We start from the raw sequence: 21,728 nt of genomic DNA on the forward strand, positions 1-21,728 counted from the left end.
AAACCCTTCTGGCCGAGGCAATGGCCAGAAGGAATATGGTTTTAACTGTAAGCCATTTAAAGTCCAGTGAGCCCAGTGTTTCAAACGGCAGTCCCTGGAGAACTCTGAGGACCACAGACAAATCCTAAGGCGCCACCGGTGAACAAAAGGTGGCTGAATGCGAAGAACACCTTGCATAAAGGTGCGCACATCAGAGAGCGCAGCAATCCTATGATGAAACCAGACTGACAGGGCAGACACCTGCACTTTCAGAGAAGCCAGGCGAAGCCCACGAAACAGTCCAGCCTGTAGGAAAGCCAACACCCTAGACAGGCGGAACTCCCTAGGGGAATACCCTCTAGGTCTACACCACCGGAAGAAAGTATGCCACACACGATGGTAGATTCTTGCCGAGGAAAGTTTACGAGCTCTTAGCATGGTTTGCACCACAGAGCCAGAAAACCCTCTGGACTTAAGCATGACCATTTGAACAGCCACGCCGTCAAAGACAGCCGAGTCAGGTCCGGGTGAAGACAAGGACCCTGTGACAGCAGATCCGGTCGTAATGGTAACCTCAGAGGAACGTCTACTGACAGACTCTGGGGGTCGGAAAACCAGTGCTGTCTGAGCCACTCGGGAGCTATCAACAGTAGCGTACCTCCTTCTCGTTTGAATTTCCGTATTACCCGCGGAAGAAGGGAAAACGGAGGGAAAAGGTAGGCAAACTGGAACATCCACTGGACGGACAGAGCATCCACCAGAGACGCCTTTTTGTCTCTTGTTCGAGACCCGTACACCGGCAACTTGTTGTTGTGCCGGGATGCCATGAGGTCTATCTCTGGAAGACCCCATTTGTACACCAGACTCTGAAAGACGTCCTGGTGTAAAGACCACTCTCCCGGATGCACGTCCTGCCTGCTGAGAAAATCCGCTTCCCAGTTGAGGACTCCTGGGATGAACACTGCAGATATTGCTGGGAGATTGCGCTCCGCCCAGCCCAGAATACGGGACACTTCTGCGAGTGCTGCCCGACTTCGGGTTCCTCCTTGTTGGTTTAAATAGGCCACCGTGATGGCGTTGTCCGACTGGACCTGCACAGGGTGACCCTGGAAAAACGGCTGTGCCAGCTGGAGAGCTCTGAACACCGCACGGAGTTCCAAAATGTGTATTGGAAGCTCCGCTTCCGCCCGAGTCCACCTGCCCTGAAACAAGTGTGGACCCGTGACAGCTCCCCAGCCCCGGAGACTGGCGTCCGTTGTTAACAGGACCCAGTTCGCCACCCAGAACAGGCGACCCTTGTTGAGGTGGGTCGTCTGCAACCACTAGGTTAGAGACAGGCGAACCTCCGGAGTGAGCACCATCGTCTGGGACTTGCGACACTGAGGCAATCCATTCCATCTTGACAGGATCTTTTCCTCCGTCACAAAGATCCGCTGCTGCCTGGAGTCCAATAAGGCCCCGAGGTGCAGGATCCTCTGAGACGGGCGAGAGTGGACTACTGCCAGTTTATCAACCAGCCGCGACGTTGCAGTACTGCAATCGTCAGATCCAGATGGTGTAAAAGAAGCTCTGGAGACCCAGCTATCAACAGGAGGTCGTCCAGATAAGGCAACAGTCGGACTCCCTGCATCCGCAGGAGAGCCGCCATGACCGCCATGACCTTGGTGAATACCCGTGGAGCAGTCACCAGGCCAAAAGGCAGCGCCCGGAACTGGAAATGTTCGTTGCAGATTGCAAATCTGAGGAACTGCTAATGGCGCAAAAGAATAGGGACATGCAGGTAAGCGTCCTGGATGTCCAATGACACCATGTAGTCCCCAGGTTCCAGTGCCAGAATAATGGACCGCAGGGTCTCATCCGAAACAGAGGCACCCTCAAGGACTTGTTGAGGGCCTTTAGGTTTAGTATTGGACGGTAAGACCCATTGGGTCTGCACCAAAAATAGATTGGAACAGAAACCCAGGCCCCTCTGGAAAATTGGAACATGCACTATAACTCCGGCCTGGAGCATAGTGTGCAAAACCTTCCGCAGTTCCGAGGCTTTACTCCGGTCTAGCGGAAGGCCTGTGGTAAAGAACCAGGATGAAGGCCTGTGCCGAAAGGAGAGGGCATACCCGTGAGAGACCACCTCCTGAACCCAAGTGTCTGTCATAGTCCTCGACCAGCACTGGGCGAACCGAAGCAGGCGGCCTCCCACTTTGGGATCCCCCAAAAGGAGGCCCGGACCGTCAGGCCGCAGGTTTGTCATCTGACCTAGGAGCCGGACGTCTGGTACTCCAGACCTGTTTTTTGGGCTTGGACAATTTCTTGGTCCCAGCCTGCCGTGGAAAGGACTGTGCTTTAGGCCTACCTTGGGCCCTGTGAGGCCGAAAGGACGACCCACCAGCACTAGAAGGAATCGTAGCAGACGGAAGACATGCAGATTTTGCTGCTGCCAACGTAGCTATTATTTTGTCCACATCTGGACCAAATAGTACCTCCCCATTGAAAGGCAGACCTTTTAATCCCTTTTTGGAATCCGCGTCCGCATTCCAAGAACGCAACCATAAGGTGCGACGAGCAGCCACGGCTGCAGAGGAGATCCTAGAGGTGAGCATACAAATATCTAAGGCCGCTTCATTAATGTGAGTGGCCGAGTCTCGGAGAATGCCCACCAACCTGGTCTGTTCAGCCGAACAGTCAGAGTCCAAAGACGCCTCCAAATTATCCGCCCAGCGCTCCATAGCTCTGGCTACCCAACACACGACCATAGCCGGTCTGGATGCTCTCCCTGCAAGGGAATAAACGGATTTGAGGCAGATCTCCACCTTGCGGTCAGTGACATCCTTCAAGGATGACATCGAAGGCATAGGCAACGTGGCACTTTTGACTAGGCGTGTGACATGTGAATCCACTTGCGGAGGGGATTCCCACTTAGAAAAATAATTGTCCGCAAACGGATAAGCCACGGCTAAGCGCCTCTGGGGCTGAAACCGTTTACCTGGATTTTTCCATGCCTCCTCTAAATGATCCACTAATTGATCAGAAAGAGGGAACACCGTAGCCTCACCCTTAATATCCTTAAAAAAGGCATATTTGAAATTGGCCACCGAAGGATCAATATCCTCAATAACTAAAGCCGTGCGGACCGCACGAATAAGACCAGGGATATGCACCCTGGACTTCGCGTCCGGCTCTTTGGTACGGAGAGGTTCTTGGTCAGATAGATCCAGAATCTCCCCATCATCTGACGTCTCATCGTCATCTCCATAAGCAGCAGATAAAGATGCCACCAGCCTATTATGAGGCCGCAACACAGACTCCCCCTGTAAAACATCGGACAAATGCTGAACCGATGTAGTTAGAATATTAACCTACGCAGGCTCCGGAGAAACCTGGGAAGGGACAGGGAGACTGTGGGGTACCATCAATTGTCTCGGGAACTCCCGCATGGGTGACGACACCACTGACCGCTGGGACAAACCCGTCTGGGTAAACGCAGGTGGCGGAGCTAGCTGGCCCACAAGGGTTGTAAGCGCCTTAGCGAAACAAGCCCAGGAAGGTTCCTGTACCGGGACCGTGACCATAATCGGCCGTGACAGTGCCAGGCACTGGGGACATAACCCCTCCGCGTTACCCTCCCCCTCCGCTATTGGTACCTTACATTTAGTACACATGAGCTGGAGAGGAAAATCAGTCTCAGACATGATGGTAAGTATGTGACACTCACACCTATACTTATTGGTATAGTGTGAATAACACCCTGCACACCGCGCACCGCAAGGGCTTTGAGCAGAGCAAGATCAGGGACAGTAATATGGCTGACAGTAGAAAGTGAAAGTACAGACAGCAGGGCTAGCAGATTAGTCACATACAATGCAGAAGAAACAAATCCCTGCACTATTAGCGCTGATTCTCAACCACTCAGACCCTCAGGCTGGTATGACTCAGCGCTGTATACACTGACCTCTGACAAACGGGGGAGAGGTATGTTGGGGGACCCAGACCGCAATGCCACCGCTCACAGGCTTCCAGCAGCATTCACCATGCTTTAAAGATGGCCACCGAGGAGCAGAGGATGAAGGAGGCCGGCCTGGGGGAGGAGCGCTGACACACTATGGCCAATCAGGCAGAGCAGAGAGGCTGTGTGCAGCAGGGGAGGCGCCGGCTGAGAGACAGGGAAAGCGCGCTCCCCTGGCCTGCATTTAACCCCTGGGACGCCGCAGCGCATGCCGCTCAGCAGCGGCTCGCTGTCCCAGGGGGTAGTGGAAGCGCAGGTTGGTTGCCTGGCTCCACGCTGCAGCCAGTCCCCAGGGAGCCCCCTGCCTGGGGACTCAGAACCATGTGACCAGCGGGGACCCACCGCGGGACCCCGCTGCTTACCTGCTATCCCCTTGGATCCGGCCATGGTCCTAAACATCTGGGGCACCGCTAGCCGTGACCCCAGATGTCTACCAGCATCCCCGGATCAGTACCGGCGTTCTGGTACCGGCGGGGTGTAGAGGAGACAGCATGGACGTCAGTACTGACTGTCCATGCTGTACTCCCAGATGTGCAGCCAGCGCTGCCTTTAAAACAAACTTCAGGGGCTCTTCATAGCCCCCCTCTGCACAGTGCCTCCGACTCCAAGCCAGGCACCGACGAAACTGAGATGCCTTGGCCCGGGGGCGGGGTGTAGGAGAGGGACCCAGATGCATCCTGGGAGGCTGAAAACTTTAACTCTGTGGTGCCTGAAGACTGACGTCATCACCTATACCCAAGGTATCCTGTGGATACCCTATGGACCCTGCAGTAGAAAAGGAGGCGTGTCTATAAGACGCGTCCCCTTTTTCGTCATACTTGGGGGCGTGCCCGGCAGTTAGCCTGCTAGAGGACACAGTCCAAAAGAGACTGCTGTCCACCACCAGCTGTTTGCATTGATAGTTTTTTTTTGCTTTCATGAAAAATCGCATTGTAGTTCGCACATGGGTGCATGCTTTGCGGTTGCTATGGGACCCAGGCTGTCTCCTCTGCCCGCCTCCCCCCTGCACATGGCTATGCAAGGCCCCCATAGAGGGCGATATATGTCTAGGAGCCTGCCCAGAATTGCACTGTGACATACCTCCCAGTTTTTAAGCTCAGCCACCCGGAACATTTTGCAGCCGAAAAGGGGGCTGGGCTTCCTGTAAGGGGCGCGGCTTCCTGAAAAGGGGGCGTGGTCACGATGAAACAGGGGCAGAGCCTAGCTGCACCCCCGCTGCCATCACTATGGGGGTGTGCCCAGCGCTCTCTAAGATGCTGGGCAGCCCCCAGGATCTCCCTACACAAGTGAATAAATGCCTCATCTTGCCTGCTGCTCTGAGTAGCGATTTGTATTCCCCCCAGCTTCCTTCCCACCACGGGACACTGCGGTCCGCGAGTGGGACAGCAGGACAGTCCCAGAAAAACGTGACTCTCCTGCTGAATGCGGGACAGTTGGGAAGTATGCTGTGATAATATGAGATATGGTAAGAACTTACCCTTGTTATCTCTATTTCTACGAAGTCCATAGGGTTCCACAGGATACCTTGGGGTATAGGTGTGACGTCAGTCGCAGGGCACCAAAGAGTTAAGCTTTCAGCCTCCCAGGATGCACTAGGTCCCCCTCCTATACCCCGCCCCCGAGCCAAGGCATCTCAGTTAGTTACCAAGCCATAGGCCGGAGGAGGAGAAGCAAGAGAGAGAACAAAGATCTGGACACATACAAGAATCACATTCTCACCAGAGGGAGACGGAAAAACCGGTGACCAGAGCAAAGCCCATCTGCAGCACAGGTGCGACAGGGCGGGAGTCCTGTGGAACCCTATGGACTTCGTAGAAATAGATATAACAAGGGTAAGTTCTTACCATATCTCATATTTTCTACTTCAGGGTCCATAGGGTATCCAACAGGATACCTTGGGGATGTCCCAAAGCAGTATCCTTTAAGGGTGGGGACGCTCCTGTGCAGAAAGGAGAATCCGCCACCCGAAGGAAGCATCCTGAGAGGCGAAGGTGTCAAACCTGTAATACCTCACGAAGGTATGGACAGAGGACCACGTAGCAGCCTTGCAGATCTGAACTGCCGAGGCACCACGTCGAGCTGCCCACGAAGGACCCACAGACCTAGTGGAATGAGCCTTCAGAGAAGGAGGGACCGGTAGGCCTTCATGAAGATAAGCTTCAGAAATAGCCATACGGATCCAGGCTGCCAAAGTTTGCTTTGAAGCAGGCCAACCCTTTTTACGGAAGCCATAGAGGACAAACAAAGCGTACGACTTCCTAAACGAAGAAGTGCGGTCAACATAAGTCCTTAAGGCCCGCACAACATCCAAAGAGGCCTCACCCACGGAAAGACCCGGTGAGTTAAAGGCCGGAACAACGATTTCCTCGTTAACATGAAACTGGGAAACAACTTTGGGAAGAAACTCGGGCCGAGTGCGGAGTACTGCCCTGTTCCCATGAAAAACCAAGAAAGGGGGTCTACAAGAAAAAGCCCCTAACTCAGAAACACGTCTGGCCGAAGCAATAACCAGAAGGAAAACAGTCTTAGCTGTTAGCCATTTAAGATCCACAGATCCGAGTGGTTCAAACGGCGGTCCTTGGAGAGCCCTCAGGACCACAGCCAAATCCCAAGGCGCCACAGGTGGAACAAAGGGCGGCTGAATGCGGACAACACCTTGCATAAAGGTGCGTACATCCGGGATTGTAGCAATCCTACGGTGAAACCAGACAGACAGGGCCGAAACCTGTACCTTCAAAGAAGCAAGGCGAAGCCCATGATCTAGTCCCGCTTGCAGGAAGGCGAGAATCCGAGACAGACGAAACTCCCGCGGTGCATAACCTCTCGGTCGACACCACTGGAAGAACGTATGCCACACGCGATGGTATATCCTCGCGGAAGACGGTTTCCGAGCTCGCAACATGGTACGTACCACAGAGCTGGAAAACCCCCGGGACCTCAGCATGGCCGTCTCAACAGCGACGCCGTCAAAGACAGCCGAGTCAGGTCCGGGTGACGACAAGGACCCTGAGACAGAAGGTCCGGTCGTAGCGGCAACCGCAGAGGACTGTCCACGGACAGACCCTGAAGGTCTGAGAACCAGTGCCGTCTGGGCCACGCGGGAGCTATCAACAGGAGCGTCCCTCCTTCCTGTTTGAATTTCCGGATTACCCGTGGAAGAAGGGAGACCGGAGGGAACAGGTATGCGAACCGGAACGTCCACCGGACGGACAGAGCATCCACCAGAGACGCCCCTTCGTCTCTTGTGCGAGACCCGTACACCGGCAACTTGTTGTTGTGCCGGGACGCCATGAGGTCGATCTCTGGAAGACCCCATCTGTCCACCAGTAGTTGAAAAACGTCCGGGTGCAGGGACCATTCCCCCAGATGAACGTCCTGGCGACTTAGAAAGTCCGCCTCCCAATTGAGCACTCCCGGGATGAAGACCGCTGATATGGCCGGAAGATAGCGCTCAGCCCAAACCAGGATCCGAGACACCTCTACGAGAGCCGCCCGGCTTCGGGTTCCTCCTTGCCTGTTTATGTATGCCACGGTGGTAGCGTTGTTCGACTGGACCTGTACCGGGTGACCCTGGAGAAACCGATGTGCCTGCTGGAGAGCATTGAAGACCGCACGGAGTTCCAAGATATTGATTGGAAGCTCCGCTTCGGCGTCCACCTGCCCTGGAACAGGGCAGGACCCAATTTGGAACCCAGAACGGACGTCCCTCGCTGAGGTGGGTCGTCTGTAACCACCAAGCAAGGGACAGGCGAACCTCCGGGGTGAACACAATCGTCTGGGACTTCAGAGACTGAGGCAGCCCGTTCCACTTTGACAGGATCAGGTGCTGCAGAGGTCTGGAGTGAAACTGGGCATATTCCACCATGTCGAACACCGACACCATGGAGCCCAGTAACCTCATCGCCGAGTGTAGAGACACCCGGCGGCTGTGCAGACAACTGCGCACCCTTGACTGTAAAGCAGAGATCTTTTCCTCCGTCACGAAGATCTTTTGCTGTCCCGAGTCCAATAAGGCTCCAAGATGCAGAATCCTCTGAGACGGGATTAGAGTGGACTTCTGCCAGTTGATTAGCCAGCCGTGCCGTTGCAGCAGGGCAATGGTCAGGTCCAAGTGGCGTAACAGGAGCTCTGGAGATCCCGCCACCAATAACAGGTCGTCCAAGTACGACAACATGCGGACTCCCTGCAGCCGCAGAGAAGCCGCCATGACCGCCATCACCTTGGTGAAAACACGCGGTGCTGTCGCCAGGCCAAAAGGTAACGCCCGAAACTGGAAGTGGTCGCTGCGGATTGCAAACCTGAGGAACTGTTGATGGCGCAAAAGAATAGGGACATGCAGGTAAGAGTCCTGTATGTCCAATGACACCATGTAGTCCCCAGGTTCCAGCGCCAGAATGATGGACCGTAGGGTCTCCATCCGAAACTTCGGTACCCGCAAAGAGGTTGAGAGGTTGAGGTTGAGAATCGGACGATACGACCCATTGGGTTTCCGTACCAAAAAAAGATTTGAATAGAAACCCTGGCCCCTCTGGGAGAATGGAACAGGCACTATAACTCCAGCCTGGAGCATAGTGTGCAATACCTTCCGCAGCTCCGTAGCCTTGTTCCGGTCTGATGGTAGACCCGTGGTGAAGAATCGAGCCGGGGATCTGTGCCGGAAGGAGAGGGCGTACCCGTGGGAGACCACCTCCAGAACCCAAGTGTCTGTTGTAGTGACCGACCAACACTGGGCGAACTGCAGCAGGCTGCCTCCCACCCTGGGATCCCCCAAAGGGAGGCCCGGACCGTCAGGCCGCAGGCTTGTCATCTGGCTTGGGGGCCGGACATCTGGTACTCCATGCCTGCTTCCGGGGCTTGACCGATTTCCTAGGGCCAGCCTGACGAGGAAGCGACTGTGGTTTGGGCCTGCCCTGGGCCCTAGATGACCGAAAGGACGATGGTCCAGAACCAGAAGGAGCAGCGGCCGACGGGAGACAAGCCGATTTGGCTGCAGCCAGCGTGGCCACAATCTTATCCAGATCCGGACCGAAGAGAACTTCTCCGGTAAACGGCAACGCTTCCAGACCCTTCTTGGAATCTGCGTCCGCCTTCCAGGATCGCAGCCACAAGGTGCGACGAGCAGCTACAGCTGCTGAAGAAATTCTAGACACCAGAGTACTAATGTCTAGAGCCGCCTCGTTGATGTAGGTGGCCGAATCACGAAGATTGCCAATCAACTCCGCCTGTTCGGCCGGACAGTCGGAATCAAAAGAAGCCTCTAATGAATCCGCCCAGCGTTCCATCGCTCTGGCAACCCAGCAAATGGCCATAGCCGGCCGTGCTGCCCCCCCCGCAAGGGAATAAGCGGACTTCAGGCAGATTTCCACCTTGCGGTCCGTAGCATCCTTAAGGGAGGACATGGATGGCATCGGCAATGTGGCACTATGGACAAGACGGGTCACGTGAGAATCCACCTGTGGAGGGGATTCCCACTTAGCAAAATAATTATCCGCGAACGGATAAGCCACCGCCAGGCGTCTCTGCGGCTGGTATCTTTTGCCAGGCTGTTTCCACGCCTCCTCTAAATGGTCCACCAACTGACCCGAAAGAGGAAAGACTGTGGCATCGCCCTTCACGTCTTTGAAAAAGGCATACTTAGACTTAGCCGCTGGGGGAACTTCGTCCTCAATCACCAAGGCTGTGCAGACCGCCCGAATAAGTCCAGGAATATATACTTTGGACTTAGCATCAGCGTCCTTAGTATGGAGAGGTTCCTGATCGTAAGGATCCAGAATCTCCCCATCATCAGACGTCCCTTCGTCATCCTCATAAGGAGCGGACAGAGACGCCACCGGCCGTTTATGAGGCCGCATCACAGACTCCCCTTGCAACACATCCGACAAGTGCTGTACAGAACTCGTCAGGGAGTTAACCCACGCTGGCTCCTGAGAAACCGGGAGCAGGGAAATAGGGAGACTGTGGGGTACCACCAATTGTCGTGGGAAACCCTGCATGGCTGACGACACCACAGACTGCTGGGACAAACCCATCAGAGTAAACGCGGGCTGCGGAGCTAACTGGCCCACTAAAGCTGTTAGCGCCTGAGCGAAACAAGCCCAGGGCGGCTCCTGTACCGGTGCTGTAACCGTAAGAGGCCGCGCCATGGACAAACACTGCCGGCAAAGGCCCTCCGCGCTACCCTCCCCTTCCGCTAACGGTACTTTACGCGTGGTACACTGTAGCCGGAGGGGAAAATCACTTTCAGACATGATGGCACCACGTATGTGACCCCTCTCACCAATTATATATTAAATAGGCGAGAGACCACCCTGCAGCACCGCACCGCAAGGGCTTAGCAGAAAGAACAGGGACAGTAATAAAGCTGACAGTCTTGAGAAGAAAAGTTACAGGCAGCAGCGCTAGCACAGTCACATACAATGCAAAGAAAATCAATTCCTGCACTAACAGCGCTGATCACTCAACTACACAGACACAGGGCCTGGTAGAACACAGCGCTGCATACACAGACCTGACCACAGCGGAGGAGAGCTATGCGGGGGGACCCAGACCACGATGCTTCCAATGCAGGCTTCCAGCAGCATTCACCATGCTTCAGAAAAGATGGCGGCCGAGGAGCAGAGAGAAGGCTGGCCTGGGGGAGGAGCGCTGACACAGGGCCAGTCAGCACAGTGCAGAGAGGGCTGTGTGCAGCGGGGGAGGCGCCGGCTGTGAGACAGGGAAGGCGCGCTCCCCTGGCATGCATTTAACCCCTGGGACGCCGCAGCGCTACCGCTCTGCTGCGGTCCGCTGTCCCAGGGGGTAGTGGAAGCGCAGGTTGGTCGCCTGGCTCCATGCTGCAGCCAGTCCCCAGGGAGCCCCCTGCCTGGGGACTTAGGACCATGTGATCAGCGGGGATCCACCGCGGGACACCCCTGCTTACCTCTGTCCCCCTTGAATCCGGCCATGGTCCGGAACATCTGGGGTCACCGCTAGCTGTGACCCCAGATACCCACCAGCATCCCCGGATCAGTACCGGCGTTCTGGTACCGGCGGGGTGTAGGGAAGACAGCATGGACGTCAGGACTGACTGTCCATGCTGTTCATCCAGATGTGCAGCCACAGCTGCATGAAGAAAAAGCTTCAGGGGCTCTTCTAGCCCCCATTCCAACAGGTGCACCCGACTCCGGCCGGGCACCAAACTAAACTGGGATGCCTTGGCTCGGGGGCGGGGTATAGGAGGGGGACCTAGTGCATCCTGGGAGGCTGAAAGCTTAACTCTTTGGTACCCTGCGACTGACGTCACACCTATACCCCAAGGTATCCTGTGGATACCCTATGGACCCTGAAGTAGAAACTATTTTTTTAAGCAACGGCGGCTCCGCTCAGGGCTCCTCCAATAGGGAGTCATGGGAAGGCAGCTGGTGCCGTGCGCCAATCAGAGGTGGGCGCGAACAAGTGGGACTGCTGTTAAGCCCATCACACATGAGCCGAGACACAGCACCCGGAGAAGAGTTGCTGATAGGTTGCTGTATAGCCTCAATGCTAGCACCATAATAAACAAACATGGCTTTTGAAGTTAAAACTGCTGAGTATTAACAGAAATATACTATAGGGGGTATACAATTAGGTGCGAGAAAGGCAAAAATCCCGTACCTGCTGGGTTTTTCCTGCAGATGCGAGATTTTTGTTATTCAATTACGTTCAGGGTTTCTCATTTTCAGAGTGGCGGCAGGGTTTTGTACCTCCAGAACACTACCAATATTTCCTAAAATCCATACTTTAAGGAAAAATGATCGGGAAATGCTCTGAGACCCCGGCAGCACACCTCCCAATTACTAATTAAGCAATTGGAAGTTTCCAATTAGCTTAATTAGTCAGTAGTTACTCACCTTCCGAAGCAGTGTTTTCTTCCCCCAGCATCAGGATCCGATCTTCTGCTGCAGCGGTGTGTGTAAGTATGTGTGACTGTGTGTGAGTGTGACCCCCTGGTTTGTGTGAGCACCCCCCCGAAGGCAGCTGCAGGGAGAACTACATCCCCAGCAGCCACCTCCCCTTCAAACATTCTTCTGTCCTCCTAGCAGTCCCCTCGACTCGCAGCAGCCCCCTCCCCAGTGTAAAGATGGAGGGGAGATGACCGGGAGCCGTGGAGACCAACGGACCAGTAAGTAAGTTTGTATATGCCCCTATGCTTTGCAATGGTCAATAGTTAGTCATGTCGGCAAACTTTAAATGCATGACATTGTTGCATAACAACTTATATATAGAACATAGAGTCTGATTCTTAGTTGGGAATAAAGCAATAAAGGAGCAAGTTACTGTGTATCTGGCCAAACCATTGCAAGATGTGCAAATACATACATTATTTTGCATGCAGGGTAAATAGTATACTGGCTGCTGTTGCATATAGCCCACATACAGATGTGTCCACATACATCAAGCCTCCTTGCACGCTAAACAGCCCTTCCGTGTGACCCGGCAATCCAACCCAGGTAAATAGCAGGGTTTAACACGGGTGTAGCCCGTGAAACCCTGCTGTGTGTACGGCGCACTCTGGGTCTTGATGACCTGCAGTGTGCCGCAAGCCGGCCCGATTGGTCTGGCTTCAATGGCGCTTGGAGATGACGTCATCTCCAAGCGTCCACTTTCACGGTGGAAAAGCCAGGTCTATGCAGACCCGACTGCGGTGCGAGCGGCGCCGACTCGAGAATATCCCGAGTCGGCGCCGGCTAAATTCTGGGTCTGATCCGGATAGGAACCCTGTTCCAACTCCTAGTCAGACCTGGAATTTTGGTGGAAAAGGGGTATTATTCTTTCTTGCTTTATTCCCAACTCAGAATCAGGCCCATCACACAATATATGTCATAACACATCACAAATCGATACCCATCTTTTGATATGCATTTTTTGGGGCTAGAAATGCCCCACATATACTGTAGTTGCCAACATTTGAACATAATTTAGGAGGGACACTTTGCTGCTGATCCTACGCATGTCCATGTGAACCTTAAAGCACTACAAACATGTATTGTACATTGAATTTGAAGACAGACAGGCGGGCAGACAGACAGATATATCCAAACTCTACCTCCACTCTTAAACAAATATGCAACGTGCCCCAGTGCCCGAATGTGAATGCACATAGGGCGGGATGCAGCAACCTGAGAAATGCGGTTAAACCCCCAAAATGCGTGTTTGACTGCATTTCTCATATGCACCAAGCCCACCTAGGTTGTGGTTTGTATTGCCATCTTCCTGTTGGCATCACCCATACAAACCTATGGGCTTCTTTCCGCAGAGTGCTGTAAGAGGGATCCAATCAGATCCATCCCAGCACCCTCCCGCGGCGCAAAAGGATGCCGGAAGAGCTTCAGGATCATAGACCCAGAAGTCCCGGTAAGAGCGGCCCTTACAGGTAATAAATGAAATATTGGTAAATATGTCATTAATTACTATTGTTGCCCCTGAGGGCGGTTCTTTTGAAGTGTATATATTCAGTACATATATAAGAAAATTGGCACTCCCCGCTGTAGGATATCCAGACAAAGTTGCCGTAGCGACGCGCTTTGAATGGCCCCCTCCATCCTGTCCGGTGTTTGTTAGAGTTGAAGCTTCTGATGATCTTATCCTACAAAATAGTAGTGGAAATCGGGTTGCAGCTGATGTGCTTGTCATTTTTATGCTTTTTGTAGGGAGCATATTCTCCTTTAGGGCGCGAGTAAGTGCTATATGCCGCACTTACGGTAACTCCCATACAAAAATAAGAGTTGCGGTGCCATTGGCAGCGTTGCAATGGAAACTCATCCCCCTCCCATCTAATTGCACGCGCGTGTGTGTGTACAATAAGAAAGCTAAGGCTCACATATAATATGCAGAAAAAAAGGATTCTGATTTACATACTGTAGTTATTTTAAACTGACAAATAGTGCAATATCCAGAGACAATACTTTATAGCCCGGGCTGTCCCTTGAAATTAGGGACATTTGGAAAATATGCCAACCACGCTAAAAGCAAAGCACCTTGTATACTCCTCACTGTCCCATTTGTGTGTCAGCTGCAGACCTGGGGAAGGCACACAAAGGTCAGGCGGGCGGCAGACACAACATTGCAAGCTCATAATAATAACATTACAGCCCATAATAAAGCAGCTCTCTCCTGCACCTACAGGCACTGCTGAGGCCTGGCGTGCCCATGTCTGCTCCATAAATACTGTCAAGGTAATAATAGCTGCAAACCCCGAGGTGCAGAATAGTGACTGATAAGGCCCCACAGAAGGTTTATGAGCAAACCCATTTTTCGCCCCCCTCAGCCACTTCTCCGTTATCTGCTAACCGTGAAACGCAATACGGTGAGGGAATCATCAGGGCATTGGTAACATAACATATTTGCATGCCTGCTCCAGCTCCGCTAGGTCCCAGCAGAGCCCCCACACATGTAGTAGTGGCTGCATCATGCATTGCTCACAGAAGCGTAATCTGCATATATAAGTGGTTTAAGGCATAACTTCCTGTGCGACTGTCACCTTCAGGGACAAACCTCCATGGGTGTGCAGAGAATACTGATTACTAAAATGATGCCGCCTGCAGCGTAATGTACAGCGGGTGCCTCCAGCAGAATGGAAGAAGTCCGGTGCCCTCCCCCTCAGCTATAGCACGCATTGTATTACATACGGCCCCCACCCATGCACTGTACCTGTGCCACTGAGCTGGAAGTCGAGGGTGTTTTGTCGCACTGCTGCCATAGTGAGCTAGAGCCCTGTGCCATGCCTGGGAGAGGCGGCCGCTGCTGCTGTGTCAGAGGCTGAGACTGAGACAGGCTGCTGCTGGGGAGAGTCACTGCGCCCGGGCTCAGACCGGAGGGGAGGAACTGCAGCTTGTGACTGTCTGTGTCTAATGCTAATGCAACAATACACACACAGCAAGGGAGGAGGAGTAGCAGGCAATGAGGCTCTTCTTACCAGGCATGCTTCATGATTATGCATGCACACAGTCATAAGTCAAATCATTATCTAAACATAAAGTATTAGACCAGTGCATCTGCAGTTCTAACATTCATCAACATGCCAAGAAAGTGCAGAGGTGTTCTTCTAGATTACACTTCATTTTTTCTTTTAAGTAAACAGAGTGACATGTGAAAAGGATGACATGAGGCAGCGTGGTGATCACAGTTTACCTTCACTCATTCTGGGGCACATTCCAGTAGAAAATCATTTTACATGAATTGTGGTCTTTGCCCTATATATTAAAAGAGGACCAGGCAACACTTGTCATGAATTTAATGACACAAATGTGATGATATACATTAGGTGAAATTACCATTTTGGTATATTAGTAGTTGTCACCAAATATTTGTAATGCCTGACCACCTACTATGCAGATAGGGCTCAGCGTAGAAGAATCACTCTGCAAATCTTAGAAGGAACTGTAAGGTTTATTTACTAACCGCTAACTGGTCCTGAGTCAGAGATGGACAGAATTGCATACCTCCCAGACTTTTACTGGGGCTGTCCCGCTGTCCCACCCGCAGGCTGCAGTGTCCCGCGGTGGGGGGGAAGTTGGGGAGAGCACATACAGATGCTGTTCTCATGTGTTAGGACTGCCTGGGAGAGTGCTGGGCATGCCCCAATAGTGACGAAAACGGGGGAAGCCGCGAGGCTCTGCCCCGTTTTCAGTAGAAAGACCCTGGGTGCAAGCGTACGCATCTAGCGAGCGGCTCTGAATCGAGCCCTGAGTGCGTGGCGGAGGTTTTCAGTGACAAAAGGGTGGGAAAGGGTCTGATCTTGGAGATTTTTCGGTGGTGGAAATAGCAAGAGTGTGATATATTTTTTTAATGTGAGTGGTGAAGGGCAGAGAGAAGTCTAGGGTGAAACCCAGGCAGTGGATTTGAGGAACAGCCAGGAGTGAGATGATGTTGAGAGAAAGAGAGGGGTGAAAAGGATGGGGCCCTAGGAAGTGGGAAAGACAATGAGCTAAAATTTGGACATGTTTAATTTGAAAAAATAAAAATGCTGGGACATCCAAGATGAGATGACAGGCAGAAATGACACATGCAAGAACACTGAAACAGAGATTTAGGAAAGAAAGATAATTTGAGTATCATCAGCATAAAGGTGATATTGGAGACCAAAGGAGCTGGTTTTCCAAGGGAGGAGGTGTAAAGTAAGAAGAGGAGGGGTCCAAGTACAGATCATTGGTTAATGCCGACAGGTAGAGGATTGGAGGATGGAGGTAGTGTAGAGTCAGAAAAGCTACAGTCAATGTAGTAATAAGTGAACCATGAGAGGGCAGAATCAAATATCAATAGAATGGAGAGTTCGAAGGAGAAGTAGGTGCTTTACAGTATCAAAGGCAGTAGATAGGCTGAGGATAATGAGAATGGAGAAGAGAAGTGGTATTAGCTGACAGGAGTGGCAATTGAATGTGCCATACCACTGAAGTGTGGTCTTCAGCTGCTGTAGTCCAACCACAATTTTCATCATACATACCCCTGTATCAGCTTGCTAAATAATGTATTCCATTGTTCAGTAATATAATAGTATTGAGCTGATCTAGTCTAATGGTAGAGCATTTATTCTTACAGATGTGTCCACATACAGCTTTGCTGAAATTGTGCCAAATAGCCCCATTTGGTGTACCACAGACTTTGCAACATTGGGGTCAATCCAATTGTCCACGAAGGGTGCGAGTTGTCATTGCCATTGTGTTAAAACGGCGGCAATGGCACCTGAACTCGCACCCCTTTGTGGCCCACCCTGAGTATGAATAATTTTTGCATGCAGCTCTATGGGGCTGTGAGCACTTTTGTGCTGGCCTTATTTGCACTTGTACAACTCAAATTTGGGTTAAAAAGACAAAAAAACGAGTTCTGATAATAGTGGCTGTGCCATGCCTCCCACCACGTATCGATATGATCAATCTGTGACTTTCTACACATTTTATAGCAAATCAATGAAACAAAAGAACCATTGTTTCTGGTGCACTGTAATACCTCTTTTCCACCAAAAACCCGGGTCCGACCTGAATATGGTTCCAACCCAGGTCAGACCCCATTTATATTGCACCTTCGATCTGGGTTACTCCCAGGTCAATCCTATTCACACTGAACCCAGGTCTGCCCTGCTAAACATGTGAGGTCATAAAAAGTGGGAGGTGGCTGCTCCACAACCACCTATCAGCTAATTTTAGACATGACCCAGGTCGGATAACCCGGGTCACGCCGTTTACACTGCACCATTACCCGGGTCCAACCCTGGTAGCTACAAGTGACCCGGGTTATTTTTCAGGGATCCTTTTACACTGAGTTGCGACCCGGGTAGACCTAGCAAAAAAACAGGTTTTTTGCTCTGGTGTAAAAGGGGTATAAGTGAATTTGTTTGTGATTAATATGCATATCTAGGAAAAAGTACACATAGCTACCCATGGCGCAAACCTCTAGATAAATTACATACATTTATCTGTTCATCAAAACTTTTTTTGATGAACATGAACATTATTATCCCTAATTTATATACGGAGTCATAAGGTGTCTATTGTTCCAAACAAAGTGCATACAAGTACAGTACAAACATTAAATGACAAAATAATATATACAAATATATACAGTACATGGCTGTCAATAACTACACATATATACAAATACACTATAACTAGAAAACCATCAGACAGGTTCAGAGTCACAGTTTTAAAAAAGAAGAGTGTAAGAGTGAAGAGGACCCTGCCGCTTACAATCTATACAGGAGGTGCAATCAGACATGGGTGAGGGACGGGTGAGTCATTGTGCAGGGGATAAATTGGGTTGGTTAGGAGGAAAGCTGGTAAACTTTGATAAAGAAATGATCTTTGAGAGCCTGTTTGAAGCTTTGCTTGCAGTCAATAAAATACATTTGCTTGCAGTCAATAACGAAAGATATTGGTATGTGAAAAAGGCTTAGGTGCAAAAGGGCTTGTGTTCAGGCTTTCAAATGTACTAATTCCCTGTTATAATAATTTTCTCTCTAATACTAATTTAACTTCACTAAACTGGTGATTGGTACAGTACTTAGAATACAAAAAGCCAGTCACATTAATTGAGTTATTTTTACCATACTGTAAATTAACCTCCTTTACCTTCCCCACAGTGATGCACGATAGAGAATTCTTTTCTACCATGCAAAGATTTGCAGAAAAATACACTTCATCTATTTCAGGCACTTTATAATGTATGATGCTCTATGGGAAGTGTAATTTCCCATAAATGTACTTAAACAATCACTCCTCATTTCAACTTCTTATTGTATCATACCAGAAAAACACTATTTTTACTCTCTTCATCCAAATCTCAATCTAGCATCTCTGAGGTTAAGAAAACTCAATCATTTTCAAGCAGTATTAACAGTATTATGCTGGTAAGAGCATTAAACCGATCTTCAAGTGATTAACTTTATGCATTGCAGTATGATTGATTCCTAACTTGGATTATGACAGCAGGTTGATTAAACTGATCTATGTTACCATCTGTAGGATTATTGGAGAGATACACTTGAATATATTAACATCTATAACTAACATCAACACATAGTTGCCAACATTTTACAACAATGTTATTATAATTTCCAAGCACACTTTTGATGAGCTGGTGTACCAAACTTCCTCAGATGACCTGTATGCACTGAAATCCCCATCATGACATGCTTACTATTACTGCGTTCCCACCTAAGTCCAGGGTTTGACCCGAGATTTGAAACAAAGTTCCAAAACGTGTCAGACCCTGGATATACCCCTCTTCCACTACGGCACCGATCCGCGCTGTTCACACTGCACATGGGTGCAGTGGAACACTTCTCCCGGCGCTTGGAGATTATATCATCTCCAAGCACTGAGAAACCCGGAAACCCCATGCTGTAAACGGGACCCAGGGTTTCACGGATCGCTCCTGTGTTAAACCCTGCAAGTTACCTAGGTTGGATTGCCGGGTCACTCGACCCGGGAATCCAACCCTGGCCCCTTTTACACCTAGAAGCAACCCAGGTTATCCCTGCAATAAATTAGCTTTGGTGTAAAAGGGGTATAATTTTGATAATGGTTTGTTTGTTTTTTGCATTTAACAATCTTATCTCCAAAAATTTTAAATTTATAATAGGCAGAATAAGTAGCAGTAGTAGTGTTGAACAGCTGGTTAGAATTAAAAAAATAAAATTACATTTTCAAGGACAAATCTTTAAAATTTAGAAATGTAAAATGGTTGTGAAAATCAGTGATAGCTGGTAACCATATCTACACATAGCCCAATTCTTACTTTAATTTTGAATCATTCATACGTAGCTTAAAGATATGAATAAGAATAAAAATTAATGCGGATTGTTCTCATAAATGTATCGTTCCATTTTTACTGAATTGATGCATTGTGAACACTCTCTTAAGACATCTTTATCTATATATTTTGGGGTAAAAGGTAAAAAAGTTCCCTGACCCCTGCACTACAACATGTGAAACAGACAGCTTACCAGTGGCGGATTTTACCTAGGGGCTGAGGGGCTGCAGCCCCCCAGTAAAATCTGCTACTTCAGTGAGCCATTTGCAGTCCATGAGTGCAGGGCCGGCGCTACCATTAGGGCGCCGGTCCCTGGAGGGAGCCACTGAGTCTACTAAACAAAAAAGAAGGATGTCTCTGAAAGAAAGGCATCCTTCTTTTACACTGCACTGGTGGCGGCTCCTGGTCTAATCAGCCGCCGGTACCTGTCCTGCCTGCACTGATTCCAGGCTGCCAGTCTCTCTGTCGTGGCCCCTGGGCTGTCAGTATGTGTGTGTGCTGTCTGTGTCACTGTGTGCTGAGGACGGAGACCCGACAGGGAAGGGCTGGCAACCACAGCACCTTTATGTTCCCTGTCAATGACTGCAGAGAGTGCAGGGCAGGTACGTGTCGGAGGGGGGGAGGGTTTGAGGGGGTCATATCAGAACTACTTTCCTGTCTGTCATGTATCTGAATTCAGTGGAACATGCAAGCAGTGTGGTGCCACCCCTTCCTTCTCCTCGGGTCTTCTCCTAACCTGGGAGTTCCAGCCTGTCAATCACGGAAGACTACACAAGGAGCTGCTGTCACATTACTTGGTGAGGAAAATTAATATGTATGTGTGTGTATGTATATAGGTGTGTGTCTGTCTATGTATGTGTGTATGTATAGGTGTGAGTCTGTGTATGTAATGTATGTGTGTGTGTATATAGGAGTGTCCCTTTATGTGTGTGTATATAGGTGTGTGTATATGTATGTGTGGATATAGGTGTATGTATGTATGTGCATATAGGTGTGTCCCTGTGTATAGTTGTACAGTCCTGACGAAAAGGTCTGCGGACCTTGAAATGTTGACATGCCTCTGTACTAATTTTCACCATGTTATAATTATTTGATTTTTTTTCTCTTATCTGTGGGAGTGCCGCCTTTTTTGTCCCGATACTGTGGGGTTATTATACCTCACATAGGAGGATAATTGTTTTCTCTCTTTCTTTCTCTCTCTCTCTCTCTCTCTATATATATATATATGTGTGTGTGTGTATAGGTGTGTATGTATGCATGTCTGTGTGTGTGTATGTATGTATATAGGTCTGTGTATGTATATAGGTGTGAGTCTGTGTATGTATGTGTGTATATAGGTGTGTGTCCCTGTTTATGTATGTATGTGTGGATATAGGTGTGTGTCTGTATGTGTGTCCCTGTGTATGTATGTATATATATATAGGTGTGTGTATGCATGTGTGTAAGTATATATGTATAAGGTCTGTGTGTGTATGTATGTGTGTATATAGGTGTGTCAATGTATGTATGTGTGTGTATATAGGTGTGAGTATGTGTGTGTGTATATTTGTGTGAGTGTATGTATGTATGTGTATATAGGTGTGAGCCTGTGTATATGTGTGTGTATATAGATGTGAGTCTCTGTATGTGTGTGTGTGTATAGGTGTGAGTCTATATATGTATGTGTGTGTGTATATAGGTGTGAGTCTGTGTATGTACAGTATGCGTGTGTATATATAGGTGAGAGTCTGTGTATGTATGTGTGTGTGTGTGTGTATATAGGTGTGAGTCTGTGTATGTACAGCATGTGTGTGTGTGTATATAGGTGTGAGTCTGTATGTACAGTATGTATGGAATGGGATTGAAGATACTGACAGGGAAGGTAAGTACCCTAACCCTTCCCCTCTCCCCCCTAACCCTCCCTTAGTGGTACCTAACCCTAAAACTCCTGTGGTGGTGCCTATCCCTAAGTGCCCGCGGGGGTGCCTAAACCTAACCCCCCCCCCACGCACGTGATTGCTGCTGGGAGCAGGGCTGGTAAGGTCAATCTTTGCCTGGGGCGCCCAGACACCTAGCACCAGCCCTGCATGAGTGCAATGATTTCACTGTGACTGCAGGAAGCGCTACCTGCCACTGCCAGTCATGCATAGGTCAGGCAGCTCCAGGGGGAGGTGTTTTCTCCATCTGGGTATGCCAGTCTGGGTTGCGATTAGCAAAGAGAGTCTTCCATTGGAAGCCGCTGCTCCTCCTTTCGGGCAGCCCTATACAGTTTCTAGGGGCTGCAGCCAGTGCTATACGTGGTACCAATGCCGCTCTTGTACATGTGCCGGTCCCGGCTCCTGCCGAATCCATTGCGGCTGGCGGTAGGAGCCGCTGCTGCAGCTTACACATGAAGAACATCACTATCATGCTTTATCATTCTTGGTTTTGGTTTTCATGGACAGAAATGATGCTGTCCCACATTCTCAAGCCCAACCCACAAATAGATGGTTTGCAAGGGTTCACA

At 50.2% G+C, this 21,728-nt stretch overlaps 1 protein-coding gene across 1 annotated transcript in view; it reads right to left on the reverse strand.

Moving 5' to 3' along the window:
* Positions 1 to 14,822, reverse strand: part of SMS (spermine synthase) — a 172,224-nt gene extending 157,402 nt beyond the window's left edge. The window contains exon 1 of the mRNA XM_088451598.1: positions 14,648 to 14,822. Coding sequence (XP_088307724.1) covers positions 14,648 to 14,696 — 49 coding nt within the window. The 5' untranslated portion in view covers positions 14,697 to 14,822. The remainder of the gene's footprint in view (positions 1 to 14,647) is intronic.
* Between the last annotated feature and the right edge of the window lie 6,906 nt (positions 14,823 to 21,728).

Source organism: Taudactylus pleione, unplaced genomic scaffold (genome assembly GCF_031769625.1).
Source record: "Taudactylus pleione unplaced genomic scaffold, aTauple2 ptg000026l, whole genome shotgun sequence".
NCBI classification, from domain to species: domain Eukaryota; kingdom Metazoa; phylum Chordata; class Amphibia; order Anura; family Myobatrachidae; genus Taudactylus; species Taudactylus pleione.